Source organism: Sitophilus oryzae, unplaced genomic scaffold (assembly GCF_002938485.1).
Source record: "Sitophilus oryzae breed Bouriz unplaced genomic scaffold, Soryzae_2.0 scaffold_1018_pilon_pilon, whole genome shotgun sequence".
In the NCBI taxonomy this organism is placed as follows: Eukaryota; Metazoa; Arthropoda; class Insecta; order Coleoptera; family Curculionidae; genus Sitophilus; species Sitophilus oryzae.
The window spans coordinates 1,308,981-1,325,754 of NW_022145636.1; the positions used below are offsets into that span (position 1 = coordinate 1,308,981).

Here is a 16,774-nt window from a genome sequence, read left to right on the forward strand (position 1 = left end):
ATCATTGAAAAATTGCAACGTAGTCAACAAGTGCAAAGCGGTTATTTTAAAAGTGAAGCGTTTAGCAAAAATTTTTAATAAGAATACCATAATCAAGTGCTTATCGTTTTGCTAAGCGAGTTGTTTCGCTTAGCGTTTTGAAAACGATACGTTTTCGTGTATGAAAACGAGAATACGGACCCAGGGCCCGTATTCTGTAACTTTGAAAACGCTAAGCGCTTTTAGACGCACAGCTTATATGACGTTAATTTTCGCTGAGCGCGCATTTAATTAACGATTTCGGTATTCTTGTCTGAGGCGCTTAGCGTCTTTACTGATTGCGCTCAGCGCTTTGAAAACGGTTGCCTTAAAGGATCGTTTTGCTTGTCGAACTCTCAGTGAAAATCGAAAAAATTGTGATTTTGTGCTTTATCTTGCTCTTTAGTGAAAGTTACTACTTCTTCTATAAATTCCTCAATAAGTAATTGATAATTTACGACTTGGCAGCTATAAATATTGTTCAAAACATCGAAAATGCTCAGAAGCGACTTCAACACTTCCCTCGTATAATAAGAATAATGACATATCCATAGAAAAATAGCTTGACATAACTCAACAATAGGTTATGAAATTCATGTAACATTGACATTTTTCATTGTTACATCCGTCAGTTATCAACTTTTGACTATTACCTACATTAGAAATTGTGATGTTGCCAATATGTGCTCAACGCGTATCCAGAACACGATTCGCATGGTAACGAGAATACCAAAATCGATTGCCTTGCGTTTCGCTGATCGAATACTTGCGCTCACCGCTTTGAAAGCGTAACGTTTTTATGTCAAAGTTACAGAATACGGGCCCAGGATTAGATAGCCAGAAATTCTTTTTAAAACTAAAGAAATTTCTTAGCAGTAGATATAACTCACCTGAAAGTCCTTTGTCGAGTGCCGACTGACGTTAGCGCCCATCACGCCGGCCCTCACATGGCGCCTGTCGACGTTTCGCGTGTCTACGTCGAAATTCCGCCCTTCTTCAGGATCCTTGGCACTCGAGTCGGTTTTGGAGGGCGTGGAGGTGGAGAGACGTCGTACTAGTCGCAACAGGTCGCGCTCGCTAGTTTCCTGAGTTCTTGGAGACCGTACCAAGGGTCCTGTAATAAAAAAGAAGTGCGTTGTTAAAAACATATAACTACAAATTTAGGAAACTATTTTTCATCACTCTGTATAAGTCTATGACTAAAAAGATTAAGAGTCCATTTCAATAGTTCGAAAAAGTAGCAAAATAAGCGTTCGGTATTTAACCTTTTATGTAAAACTGGCTAGGTATTTTTACACAAATGACGAAGAAAATGAAAGATAAAGGATTATACCATATCCGTATTGTAGCACATTTTTAGATAACTACTTTATTTTTAAGATTTTGGTGGTCAAACATCAACAAAATATTCTTTATGTTTGGACTAAATTTTCTAGAAAATAAAGACATAATTTAAAATTCCGTTACAATACGGAAATAGATTGAAGTTTTGTGATAACAGTGATATATAATTTATATGGTTTTGTAACAAATTGCTCGCTATTTTATGGCAAATGCTGAAGCTCTGCAAACCTTAATCAAGCCTTAATCAAGCACGTGTGTTTGGAATTTTGGGCGTGGCTTAACACGACAGGATCGGGCTAAGCCTTAGGCAGAAATAAAATATATATTTCCTTCGGCCACACACCCGCTTTACCCGACCCCTCAGAGCGGTCCGAACAGTACAGCGTAAGGCTCCGCGCGCACTGCATCGGATCGGACCGACCAGCAAAAGCGACTGCGACCATCGTACATATAGACGGCGCCGGCGTCCACTAAAACATTTCGGCCTGTAGAGGCCAGATTCCTACCTCTACCTATCTACGATAGTCGAGTCACCGCCTTCGCCGTTTCTCGCCGGACTGGTACCGATTCAGTGCGCGTACACCTTAATACCGTGCTGGCAACTGTTACTTTTGGGTCGGCATTTACATATGTGTGGAAGTAAATCGCATAGGGATCTTATTAAGTCGGAGTGAGAGAAATGCGACAAACCGACGAGACGCGCGACGGTGTGCTGTTGCGGCGTTGCCGATACGCCTTTCCTTATCAAGTAAAGTAAAATCACGATCGCAAATCGCTTATTTTTAAAAGAATTTTTTTCAAGAGACAACTAGATAAAATCATTAGACATGTTTCTGAGCATCTGAAATGGAATTATAAGAATATCGTTAAGGTGTCATTTTTTTATAACGAAGAAACGTCAGTAATCGCGATAACTTAAGAACTCAACTTTTTAACACATAACAGGCCATAACTCAAGAACCACTTTAGATATTGAAACTTTTTTTTATTTTCAAGAACGGATATTTTACAATATGTTTACATAAGAAAAATTCGATAAGGTTGTTTTTTCCATTCAAAAATTGTAAACAATCCATCCATTTACATTTAGAGCATAGCAATTTTCAGTAATCGTGTAATTTTTTTATTGATAAAGATTTTCACATACTGTCTACAAAGAAAATACAGCAGAAATATAAACAAAGTTCTTGAAAAAACTACAATCTAATATTTTTAATAGATTTCGAGATATCGATTTTCGAGTTCTAATAGCGCGACCACTATCGAACACCCACTCAATTCCACTTCGACCAATCACGTTAGAGTTTTTGATAAACAGGAATGAATTAACACACTCCAAATAACCACGCTAACCAACCTGATTGGTCAAGCTTAATAGTTGAGTGCTAGGACTAGACACTTCTGGTCGACCGGTCAACTGCGACAAATCTGCTATATCCCCTTCCACGTCTCTTAGCGATGTGCACAGTTTCTCGGTTTATTTCATACGTTTGGCAACGTGTTCACTGTCCTCTCTTTTTTCAGTACATAATAAACGCATTGTACTCTTCTTACATACGGAAATCTCGGCCCAAGACTAACCTTTGCCAGCCCTTAGTATACTCAAAACTATTGCCAGATAAAATCAAAAAGCTTCAAATATTTTTTAAACCCTTTCATTTGTCGAAAAAATCAATGAAACTTATTCATACAAAACTTAATCAATACTTGGGGTATTTTCGTCACAAAACAGTGACGTACCGATTTAAACGGAATGCAGAAAAAACATTTCGTGAGGTATTCCAGCTGATTTAAAATAGAACGTATATCAGAATCAATCTGAAAAAAGGGAAAATATTGGGAAAGCTTGTAGCAAGTCACGCGATCTGCCCATTTCATCGAAGAAAACGAAGAAATGAATAATAATCAGTGAAATTCTTAAAAACCCCTTCACTTTATTGTAATATCGATGCGCCAGACAATTTTTTTTTCAATTTTATTTTAATTTATTTTAAACACAGGGTACAGGGTGGACGAAATTAGTCTGCTTTAACAGAGTAAACCTATTTCCTAACTATATAGAGCAAAACCGACATAGATGTCATTAGCTCGAGTTCTGAGACTTGCTTAATGGCATAAACTGCCAGTCAACAACATTGTGCACTGACCAGGAATCTCTAAATAATGAAATAAATAATCTATACTAATATATAAAATCCTTAAGTGACTCATTGATTAATCACGATCCTGCTCAAACCACTCAACGTAAGAAGCTCAATTTTGGCATACAGGTTGATTCTAGGGTGTAGAGGTAAGAAGGGATTTTTCGAAATTCCAGTTCCAAGGGGGTGAAACCACCCCTCAAATATTACAATATTTTTTATTTAAAAAACGGTCAAGTTTCCGAAAAAAACGCTTAAACACGTATATTTTATTTTGTTTTTTTACATATTTTAAGATTTTTTAAAAATGTATACAGAGTGTTTCATAAAATATGACCATTGATTAATCATGTTCCTGCTTAAAGCCCTTGACGTAAAAAGCTGATTTTTGGAAAACTGATTGACATTAGGGTGTAGAGGTTCGACAAGAAGGGATTTTTCGAAACTCGGATTCTAAGGGGGTGAAACCACCTCTCAACTATTAGAATATTTTTTATTTAAATTCGAAGCGAACAAAGTCGCGGGTACACGCTAGTATTAAAATAAATTGCCGTGTTATATCTATATGTGTATCTATTTGTTTATTTCAAAACGTAATTTTTAATCTTTTTATGCAACATTTTTTAACGTTCTTTCCCTCTTTTATATCCCATTTTTTTTGGCATTTTTCCATTTTGAATAATAGTACAGGATTTAGCTTCGGCATTTTAAACTAAACTGCAGCAAAATATGTATTTCTCGATATCCCACGGGACCAATTTATCCATGAATATAATTCCTAACTGTAGTTAAAAAAATTCGCGTCCATAATCAACAAAAATTTGCAATTTTTTCATCAGAGGGCATATTTCAAAGTTTTATTTAAATTTTTTAAAAATACCAGTTTAAATTTTGGTAGATAGACGTTCAAACTGGATTAATTCAGAGTTTTGGTTTAATGTTTTTTTTTATTACAGTTACATATATACTCAATAATGGCTGATGATCTTTGATTTCCTGGATAAGTATCCGGTTCCAAATAATAGAATAACTATTGAAATTTCAGAAAAATTCGCGTAAAAAAATAACCATTTTCATACAGTACGTCTGTTCGTTCTATAGCTACGGGGTATCCGTGAGAGGGGAAACGATATTCTCTCGATGTTTTTCTTAAAAAAATAGACGACGCGTCCCATCAATAAAAATTCAACAAAATAGCAAATAGCCAATAAAATAAGTGGGCGGAACGATTTGCGGTGACGTACTTGTTAAGTCGACGTATAAAATAAATTGCTGTTTATTTAAATATTTTTTGTCCGCATTCCTTTCATAGAAACAGATCCAGCAGACGTACTGTACATGACCAAATCGCTAAAATTTTAATGTAAATTTTCATAGCAAAATAAATATAGTTTTTGGACATTTTGGTTCGCACTTAGGTAATAAAAACAAGGTTTTGGAAAATAAAAAATTATTTTAAACTTAAATTTGCCGTTTTAAAAATTTTGCCATTGAAATTTACGGTAAAATTTTACCGATTTAGTCATGTATGAAAATGGTTATTATTTTTTTTACGCGAAATCGGTGCGTCGTACCAAAAAAAAGTCAAAAGATCAAATTTGTTCCAAATTTACTTCAGATTTTAAAAATAATTTTTATTTTAGAAAAAAAAAACAGTGGCGTACCATTTTTTTCTTCAATAATATTAAGTTTAAATACCGTAGGGACGCCACTGATGTAAATAAAGAAAAGTTAATAGCATCAAAAAATGTCATTTTATGGTAAAACAACGTGTACCAAATTTAGTGATTTTCGTCCAACAGGGCCCTGAGATATTAAAAAAAAACTCTTTTTAGGGGCAAAATACAGGGGGCTGTAAATCCGAAAAGGGGGGCCCCTCGCCAAAAAAAAAGGGTCACCTATTTTTTTTTCAAGAATCTATAACCAAATTTTGTTGCATTAATTTCCGGATACCCTGTAGAGTACCAATCACCACAACTGCCAAATCTATTAGTTTCAATCATTTTTTCATTTGAAAACTTTGTAATACTCCACAAAATATTAAATTAACTAAACCTTCTCTTCCCTCTAATAATTTTTCATCTATTAACAATAGCGATTTTTAGAAAATCCCAATCAAAACGAACAGTATAGGCTTTATTTTGGCCCTATCATCGCAGCCAGCCGCTTCCTGTCAACAGGGTCAATTTCAGCAGGCACTGGACCGTGAAGCCGACCAACGAATGGTCAGCAAGCGAAAATATCAATATTTGAACAGCGGACGCCACTGCGACCCCTGATTTCCTGATTATCGATGCCTCAGATCGTTAATAAAACAATAAAACAATAGAACCTTTACTCTTATGGCTTAGCTTCAATCTATTGAGGTGATGATTGAGGAGAACCCCGAGATAAACCGAAGATTGTTTTTAAATAAAGGAAAATCTTTGATTTTTCTCGGTCGTAAGTTTTGAGGAACTTTTTTGAGTGTCTTAGACCGTTGGAGGACACCCATTCCAGGTTACAGATAGTATCTTCCAGGTTCTTCAGTTCCGCTTTCAGTTGGTTCCCGCTTGTAAAACAGAATTGTTCTGGTCCAGTTAGTGGAGTGTTCGCTCCTTGGTGAACAGGCACCTTAGCCTTGGTGAACAGGCACCCAGAGTAGGAGGACTTTATTTTCTTTGCCTAATTTGTTCAGATTCCTTAGGCATTCTTTGATCAATTTCAAATTGATGGTTACTGAGTTGATCGCGTTTAGTGCTGCTTGACTATCGGATAAGATGGCTATTTCCTATTTTCGATAGTTCCTATCTAAGATAAATAGTACGCATCTTTCGATAGCGTATAGATTGCTGGTGCCCATTGATTCGGAGTATTTAGTTTTCGGCCTAAATACTCCTATCCCTGTCCCTGCTTTGGTTTTGGAAGCATCAGTATACCACGTTATGGTATGGTCTTTTTCATGCTGAGCAAACGTTTCTTCCTTCCAATCCTTTTTATTACTCAATACTACAGTGAGGTGTTTCTCAAAGTTGTAAATCCTTGGTATGTCATCCACTGGGAGTTGGAGAAGTGGAATTTTCTTTTTGAGGGTGTTCTAAGCCCTAGACCTGAAAATTCTCTCAGTACCTACTGTTTCCATCAATGACCACTCTAATCATTGTCGCATTGGCACAACTACCGACGACAATGCGGTAGTGGTGTTAGGTCTAAGATGACCTCCATTGCTGCTGTTGGCTATGTATATAGAAAACAATAAGAAAAAAGGAAAAAATCCAGAATAAAATTTTAAAAAGTAACTGATTGATTTGTAAATCTATTTTTTTATAATTATAAGTTCTCGACATTTGTTCGTTTTTCTTAAAAATAAATAATAATTAAAAAAATAAATTTTCGTGCATTTTACACTAGAACTTTTACACTTATTTTGCCTAGAAGGATGTCTAAGTTTATTTTAATTGTTCATTATTATTTCATAAATTGAAAGAAAAAAGTCCCTAGAATGTTAAGAAGTCTAGTCTAATTTAGCGTTTAGGATAATATGGTTTTAAAGAATAAAATCTTATTTACCTGTAAGTAAGTATGGGTTACCGTAAATATTATTAAACAGGGTGTCAAAAATATAGTGTCTAACTTTGGTGGATGATTCTATAGATAAAAATAAAACAAAAAGTTACTATGAACATAAATATGCCCGAAGAAGTTACAGTCCTCAAAAGGTTAAATAAAAATAATATATTTTGTTCATTTTTAAGAACATTGGTAAACCGGTTTTCCTGAAATTTGGTACTCTTACAAACATTTTAATGCCAAAGAGAATGACGATAGTGTAAAATTCCGTAACACTCCTGAAAGGGTACTGCCTTAGGCTTAGCCCTATTCGGTCGTGTTAAGCCTCACCCAAAATTCCAAACTCACGTGCTTTGATTAAGGCTTGATTAAGGTTTGCAGAACTTCAGCATTTGCCATAAAATAGTGAGCAACTTGTTACAAAATCATATAAATTGTGTATCACTGTAATCACAAAACTTCTATCTATTTCCGTATTGTAACGGAATTTTAAATTATGGCTTTATTTTCGAGAAAATTTAGTCCAAACATAAGGAATATTACGTTGATGTTTGACCATCAAAATCTTAAAAATAAAAAAGTTGTCTAAAAATGTGCTACAATACGGATGTAGTATAATCTTTTATCTTTAATTTCCTTCTTTATTTGTGTAAAAATACCTAGCCAGTTTTACATAAAACTTTAAATGCCGAACACTTATTTTGCTACTTTTTCGGACTAGTGAAATGGGCTCTTAAGTATATTTGCATCTAAAATTAAATTATCTTCACCACAACTCTCATCAAAGTTCTTCTGTCACTTCTGTTTGTTTTATTGCTCTGAACGAGAGCATATTTAACTTTAATGGGGGCATTAAAATTTTAAATAATACCGTCACATGTCGAATTTCGCCGATGATAAACGGCCCGATAATGTTTACGTTGGGTCGTAGAAAAGATATATACCGCCCATTTTCCATAATAATGGACCATGGAAAATGGAAAATGAACTAGAAGCCTCGCAAATCGGAGTTTAATTATGTTTTATTCGTGTACGTGCGAAGAAAAATCAAAAATGTTATCAATATATGAATTTAATAAGGTATATAATATGTGTATTTTAGAGTATTTTATAATATGTGAGTATAATTATCATCATATCCATCTTCTTTAACCATTTCTAATTATGGTGTAGCCTCCCTCACATGTAGCATCCATACCTCTTTGTAGTTGGGCCCATTGTTGTCTATAGTTGGCTATGCGGGCCCAAGTTATCCCTGCTATCATGGTCCAATCTCAGGTTCGTTCTTCCTCTAGGTCTCTTAATTCTTTGTGGGTACCATGTTGTAATTTTTGTGGTCCATCTAATGTCTGTTCTTCTTACCAGGTGTCCTTCCCATTGACATTTGAGGGATTTTTCGAAAGAATCATATTATGGCTTATATCGCTAAAAAGCTTATAAAATGGAGCTTTTTAAGAAGTCATGGCCAACTATGGTTTCCATTTAAAAAAACATATGTTTGTGTCATATGTCAAAAATGACAGGCTTTAGAAAAAAACGAAGGATACAGTGTCATTAAGAATGTGATTATCTACAACTTTTATCTGAAAACTTTTTGTCTAAAATAGATTATAATGGAATTAGGGACAATTTTTAAAATAGCCGAAATTTGTATTTTTCAAAATATCTAGTAAGCCATGAACTTCAAAAATTTGAAAGGCGCATGTTTATGACCCCGCAAAACTGCAATTCTTTCCCCATTTAACAGACTCTCAATCTCCAGTAGTTTCCGAGATACCCATAGAGAACATCGTAGGAAACTCACCCTGTATATTCTTATTAATATACAAGGGTATTATATATGTTAGAGGTCATAGGTTTAATTTGATAAAAATTGGCAAAAGTGGAGATGTGCAGCACATTTTGTAACATAATTGTAAGAGGCTTCTCTAAAGGTAGCATCAGACATAGCTACTTTTGTTGCGCTTGGTCTGCTGCAAGTGTGAATACCTAGGCAACCTGCAACGTTGCGATCGCAGCTTGGTTGCGGAAGATACTTTTTTGTTGCGAGCAGTTTAAGAAATAGCCGTGTTTGAACAGTTGTTGAGGAAGGTTGCAAGTGCAGCAAAAGATTACTAATCAGTTGAAACTTTTACTGCGGATATCGGTGCAGTATTCTGTTGGTATGCCCGAAATCTATACACTTTTTTTAGTTAACGCCAGAATTTATATGTAGGTATTTAGTAAAGAATTAACCGACAAATTGCGAAGTCGTCGAAGTCAAAACAAGCGATTTGGAACAGAGAACAAGTAAAATGTTTAATAGAAGCGGTAGAAGCAAGGGAGTGTTTATGGAACGTAAAAAAAGTCCATTCTATCACAACCAAACGAAAAGACGAGCCGCTATTTCGGAAATTTCTTCTGAATTACATATGCCCGATGAAGACATAAAAAAGAAAATTCACACGTTGCGTGCACAATATTCGAAAGAACGTTCAAAAATGAAAAGTTCCAAATCCGGTTTGCTCTGCCAAAAGGTACACACACGATACCTGGAGCTGTGGGTGGTGTACTATTGAATGTTGTCCCTCCAAGGCTGTGGCTACCAAAATATGTTGCAAAAGTAGCGCTTTGGTGTGAACATATGAAAAGCATGTAGTGTCGACCTGCAACCTTTTTAGGCAGCTGCTGCATAAAAACTGCGCGTTTTGGGCTACTTTCTGCTGGTGTATGAACACTGTATGCAACTTTTGCAGCGGCTGCAAAAAAATTGTGCAACAAAAGTAGCTGTATCTGATACTCCCTTAAGATGTACAAAAAAATCTGTCAAGGGTTGCAATCTGTAAGATGCGCAACAGAATCTTGTATGAGGCTTTTCCAAGACGATACTGTAAAATATATAACACCTTTTCAAGGGGCTTCTGTAAGAATATACAACATAATAATTCTATAAACGGTTTCTATAAGAGGCCACTGTAAGAGGAACAACAGAATTCTGTAAGAGACTTCTGTAAATTGCTGCACTGTATTCTGTAAGAGGCTTTGTAGGATGCCCAGCAGAATTTTGTAAGAGACTTACGCTAGAGGCTTTTGTAAGGTGTAAAACTGAATTCTGTAAGGGGATTCTGTAAGAGGCACAACAGAATTCTGTAAGAGACTTCTACATCGTAAAAAAATAACTTAACTTTCAGTGATGTGACAGAGCCTCCCAGATAAATCATAAGCACCATAAGAAGCTTCAGGTCAATTTCAACAAACGATACCTATAAAGCCCTTTCATAAATAACACAGTATCACATCTAAAACCTAAAATTGACTAGAACCTTCAATAAACCACAAGAATTCCACTTACCAATCTGAATATCCAACATTTTTCCAACAAAATCTCTCTCTCTACAACATATTATCCTGAATATCTCTCTGTATCACTTAAACACCCCGTAGAAATATTAGTTTATTCAACTCTACACTACTAAACCTCTTTTTCTAATAACCGCATGCAACTGTAACATTATCAATAAATACACACAGACTTTCACTCGGTGCACTGATTAAACTCGATAAAATGCGCCAAGATAGTCGAGCAAAACTATCAATTAGACCGTATTAACACTGATAGTATTATTTCTATTTGTTAATTTATATCGTTTTTACTATAGCACAAAAACTACAAAACAATGTTCATTTCGATTTGAATCATCGGCTTTGTAAGGACGTTCGCGTTCGCGGTTGTCATGACGACGTTGAACGCACCAAACAGTAGAACCAGCGCCGACTGAATTCAGTGAATTCCATGGCTGGCTTAGTAAAAGGTAGACCATTAACTCAGACAGATTTAGTGGGAGGAACAATGGTCAACTGGTTGGGTTTACAGAGCTTGATTTAGTCAGATACAGCAAACTTTTGACATTTTTGGATAACCAAATGTATCGAAAATACAATCGAATAAATTTTGAAACACTCTGTGAGATATGTTAAGGCAGAAAGGAATTTAAAAATTATTTTATCGTCTAGATACATCCTTCTGGAGAGTTTGTTTTTTGGTTTATCTCAATAGCTTTATTTTTTTTAGGAGATATTCGCTTTTGAACAAAGATTATAACTTTTTTTTTGTAATTTTTACATTAAAACCATGCCTTTGCTTATTGGTCTTAGTCTGTTTTTGAAAAATCATATTATTGTCTGGTAGGCAGTTACTCTAGTAGATATGGTTTTAAGTCCAAAAGTTGAACTCTACCAACTCGCAATGGAAAAAATATTGTTTTATACACGGCGATAAAATTGCATTATCATCTCCCGAAATTAATTCACTCGCGATTTCATCAAAATACAATTTTATCGTCTTGTATAAAAAATAACTTAAAATCACTAGAACACAATACAGGTACCGGGTGTTGCATCCTGTTGCATCGTCGAGCGGGACATAGGAAATCCCATGTAAATTTTAATGGAGTCAATTATTGGCTTCCCTAATTATTTTAAAGAATAATTCTATTTAGGTTTATTGAAGAGCACTAAAACCCACATTCAAAAGAATAACTTTAGATATTTTTGATTAGCCCGTTTACGAGTTATCGCCGATTTCTTTTTAAATATTTCTCCTTTCTTATGTCCCTGTATTTACTTATGAGCACCAGTCAAGGAAAAAGATAACTGTCAAATGAAGTTGTCATTTCAGAAATTTATCTATTTAGTGCTTTATTATTATTATTAAAAACTCATACCTACATCGAAAATATTAGCCATGAATAACACTACCGAAGAAAAAGTATTGATGATTAAATGGTATTATCAAGGAAATAGTTATCAAAAGGTGTCGGACATGTTTGCTGCTCTCTATCCGAATAGACCGATACCTGGAAAATCTACAATCGCAAGGAATATCCAGAGATTTGAGATCAAAGGTACCCTAATAAATAACTGCAGATGTGAAGCAAGGCAGGAACAAAGGGAAGATGCAAGAAATGATACCGACTTGGAAGTTTTATTGGGCGTGGAAGAGAACGATGGAAAGATCAGCACAAGGAAACTTGAGGATGAAGTAGGAATAGATCACACTACAAAGTTTCGAATTTTGAAACGATATAAATACTATTCCTTCAAATATGAAAAGCACCAAGAGCTACAAGATGGGGACGAAATACGGCGGTAGGCGTTTTGTTTTGATATGATGGAAAGAGCAAACACGGATAGGGAATTTTTAAAAAACATATGTTTCACTGACGAATGCACGTTTACCTTAAATAATGAACCCAATTTTCAAAATTATCGATATTGGAACAAAAAAAAACACAAGTTTGTCGAAACAAGGATGCAATATCGACAGAAAGTAAATATTTGGGCAGGGATATTCGGACACAATATTATCGGGCCATTATTTCTTATGCGAAATTTAAATGCAGAATATTATTTGGAACTACTCAAAAATCATATTTTACCTGCTTTACATGATGCTGCTAGGGAAAATCAGGAAGTTTGGTACCAAATGGATGGTTGCCCGGCACATAGTACCCTGGCTATTCGGGAATATTTAGACAATAGTTTTAACGGAAACGTTATTGTACTAAATCATACAGTAAATTGGCCAGCAAGGTCTCCTGATATTTCGCCAAATGATTTATTTCTCTGGGGCCATTTAAAAAACAGGATATACAAGGATAAAAAATACCCAAATTTAGACGAGTTAAAAAATGCTATTTCTGCCGAATGCAATAGAATTTCAATTTACCAACTAGCGAATGTAAGAAGAGAATTTTATGATCGTCTGGGTTATTGTCTAGCAGTCGATGGAGGAATATTTGAACATTTTCTTAAATGTTCTAACAATTTAATAGTACCTAAATTAATAAGTTATTGAATATTGTAATAATACTATAATTAACCTTGTAATTGATTACTTTATTTTACTTTAATTCATATTAATTTGTATTTATAAATACATTTTTAAGATTTCCGATGTAGGAATGAGTTTTCAATAATAATAAAGCACGAAATAGGTAAATTTCTGAAATGACAACTTCATTTGACAGTTATCTTTTACCTTGACTGGTGCTCATAAGTAAATAGAGGGCCATAAGAAAGGAGAAATATTTAAAAAGAAATCGGCGATAACTCGTAAACGAGCTAATCAAAAATATCTAAAGTTATTCTTTTAAATGTGGGTTTTAGTGCTCTTCAATAAACCTAAATAGAATTATTCTCTAAAATAATTAGGGCCAAGCCAATAATTAACCCCATTAAAATTTACATGGGATTTCCTATGTCCCGTCCGACGATGCAACACCCGGTATAAAACTTTTAGCATATTCCACAGGGTGTTCCACACTTTCATCATTTATAATTACATTTGTCTGTGGTAATTTATGACTCAACTTGACATAAAATAAACGGTGTAAACCTAACCAAACTGAGTCACCTTGCACTCCACTAAGCTGTAATAACTTAAGCATGGAATTCTAACAAGACACCAACAAAAATGCGTCGCTCTATCTCTTTCACTCTCACACATTTCCCAGGCACAGCAAACAAAGACAGAGATTGACATTTTTACTAGGGGTGTATGTCAACGTCTCGCGACGGTACCCCGAGACCTTTGGGTACGATTTTTGTCGGCGATGACTAATTTTGGAAATATTTCAGGCCCAAAAATGAAAGAACTGTGATAGATTTTTAGGAAGAGACGACAGTACCGGGGATATAGTACTATACAGGTACTATAAAAGGAAATCTAGGATTATGATGATAAAGTTAGGTTTTTAAATGGGACAGGTAGTAGGGAATTTTTGTTTATGGGGTATAAAATTATGGTTTATGGTAAAAGTTAAGCTGATTGGGATAGTTGTAGTTGTATTCAGGTAGAATAAAATGTGAGACTAGGTACCTACTTCCTTTGTTAACTTTAGACTCTTATTTTTGTCCACATTCATACAGTAATAGCAGTTTTATCCACTCATTATGAAGCGTTTAAAGTTATATTTTATCTACTAGTGGATAAAATAAAGTTTTAATTTCTTTTTCAGCTTCTGTAAAAATTGTTGCAGGAATACCATTATCATCATCTACTTGCATATTTGCATAACAGTTTTTGCATATTATCCCTGACATTACGAAATGACAATTTTGACTTTTTTATTAGATTTTTTTTCTCATGATTCTTTTATACAGGGTTGTTCACCACATACGACACGGAGTATTGTAGCTAAATGATTAGATTTTTACAGATTGTAAGTTTTGGGTTTGTTGAACGACTATTAGAGCTACAATTTAAAAATATTTTTACAAGATACAGAGTGTCCCAAATAAATAAAAAATATCAAAGTTGTATTTTTTTAAATGGAACACCCTGTATATCATTACATTTTTAGTTTCTACGATTAAAACAAAGGTAAATTTGATTAAGGTTTATTACACTTAAACCTTACCGTTTTTGAAATATTTTCAATTTTGTGAAATTGCAGTAAAATTTTTAAGGCTTCATTTCTCCAAAGGTATCAAAGTTTTTAATACTAAATATTTACTGAAGTTTATTTATTGATCAGTTATTGTGTTGCAATAATAAAAATTATACTACCTTATACAGAGTGTCTAAAATTGTATTTTAAATAATTACTAGCTTTAAACGGCAATAACTTGTTTAATTTAAATGGAACGCCCTGTATATTTTAGGATAATCAGATGTATAATCTAATTGTCTATCTATTGTATTATACCACTTTTTACCTATCCCTTCAAGTTTTTGTAGAAAATGCATTTTCTTATAATTTAGACCTCATTTATCAATATACCCATGGAATATTGACATTTTAGATTGTTTTTAAAGCAACAAATATACAAAATGTATAGGCTAGTAATATTATCGTTTTTAGCAAAATGATAATATTACTAGCCCATTTGTATGCAAAAAGAAAACTATTTAAATCTTTATAAAAGAGTATACTATTAATTAAATATACCACCATTATTTCCGCCCAAATACTAATTAATTAAATACTTAATTATGTTCGTTAATAAATTATTCTAAATAAATGTGGATTTGAATCAGAAATCAATATAATAATAAGTTATAAAAATGAATATCTCTGTTGTTTTATATAAGCATTTGTCAAGAAATGAAATATCATTTTTAAGGTGTTACTTTTTACCACACTGTCTAATACACATAAAGAATTCAGTTTTCTAGTATTTGGAGCAATTATTATTAATCAACGCAAACAGTCAATTAATGTAGTTTGAATACTGGAATCATATTAATTGGTCCTCTTTAACAAATATTTAAACAGTTTTTTTTATCTTTAAATGAAATAAACAAACTATATCGACAATATTAGTATATGTACTCTTTAAAAGTTTGGTACATCTTTAAAAATAATCTAAAATGTCAGTATTCCATGGGTATATTGATAAATGAATTTAAAATTACAAGAAAATGCATTTTCTACGGAAACTTGAAGCGATAGGTAAAAATGATATAATACAATTTGATAGACAATTAAATCGTGCATCTGATTCTCATAAAATATACAGGGTGTTCTATTTAAATTAAACAAGTTATTGGCCATTTAAAGCTAGTAATTATTTAAAATAAAATTTTAGACACTCTGTACAAGGTAGTATAATTTTTATTAATGCAACACAATAATTTATCAATAAATAAACTTCAGTAAATATTTAGTATTAAAAATTGTAGCTCTAATAGTCCTTCAACGAACCCAAAACTTACAATTTGTAAAAATATAATCGTTTGGCTACAATACTCCGTGTCGTATGTGGTGAACAACCCTGTATAAACAACTTTTTAATGTTATTTTAAGAGCATTTTTAAAGCTCTTTAACAAAAAATAAAAGAAACTTTTTCCTTAGAAATAATAAAAAAACTTTTTCCAAAAAATTAAAAACCTCAAACTTCCACAAAGAGCTTTTTTCTTAAGGTGAAATTTCCGGTTTTTTTTTCGGGTTTTAATATGATTTGATCTTGCCAAAGGAAAAAGACAAAGACCTGATATCGCTTTGAGAAAATTAAACCTCCTAATGTAAAGAAAATTAAATTAATTTCTTGTCGAGATAGGAGAGGTAAAAAAAAACAACGTTGAAAAAGCGATGAAATATTAGGGAGGACGGTAGGTTTGCAAGATAAACTTCCAAAGAGTTATGTCGCCTATTTTTAAGGGGTTATATTTTACGGGATATAAATTTGAGGATATTAAACAATGGAAAATGACTAAGGAAAGTTAAATATTAAATATCGTTGATACTTTAAATTTCTACCCAAAATAATAGTAAAATCCAGCTCTGCGCGGCTTTATATTCTCTTTTAGGGAATATATCTTACACTGAGAAAAATATAAGTAATTTTACAAAAAAAATATTGATACATTAGAGTATTTTTAATAAGAAACTTCACAAAAATAATTTCACAAAAAATGTAATTTTGCAAAACGGTTTATTAATATTAAATGATTATTACTAAACGAGATTAAATGCTCTTTCAAACTATATTAGGGTTTCTTATACCGATCAGACTCAGATTTTGAATAAAAAGCTGTAAATCTAAGTTAACACTAATCTAAGTTCTAATTATTTACCATTAACTTTTTTTATATAAAAACATAAATCAAATAAAAACAGATATCTTTTATATTTTTTGTTAAGTTTTTGTTGAGTTCTCAAATGAAAAAACTAGTAAAATATTCAAGCCCGTCCGGTTAACAGAAAAAAGAGGAAACCTAACGAAGGAAAAACAAGAA

The 16,774-nt window shown here is 33.3% G+C and overlaps 1 protein-coding gene across 2 annotated transcripts in view; it reads right to left on the minus strand.

Moving 5' to 3' along the window:
• LOC115874802 overlaps window positions 1–16,774 on the minus strand; it is a 118,237-nt gene that overhangs the window by 48,163 nt on the left and 53,300 nt on the right. For both annotated transcript variants that reach the window (XM_030890102.1, XM_030890092.1), the window contains exon 10: window positions 909–1,132. In XM_030890102.1, the coding sequence (XP_030745962.1) occupies window positions 909–1,132 (224 nt within the window). The remainder of the gene's footprint in view (window positions 1–908; window positions 1,133–16,774) is intronic.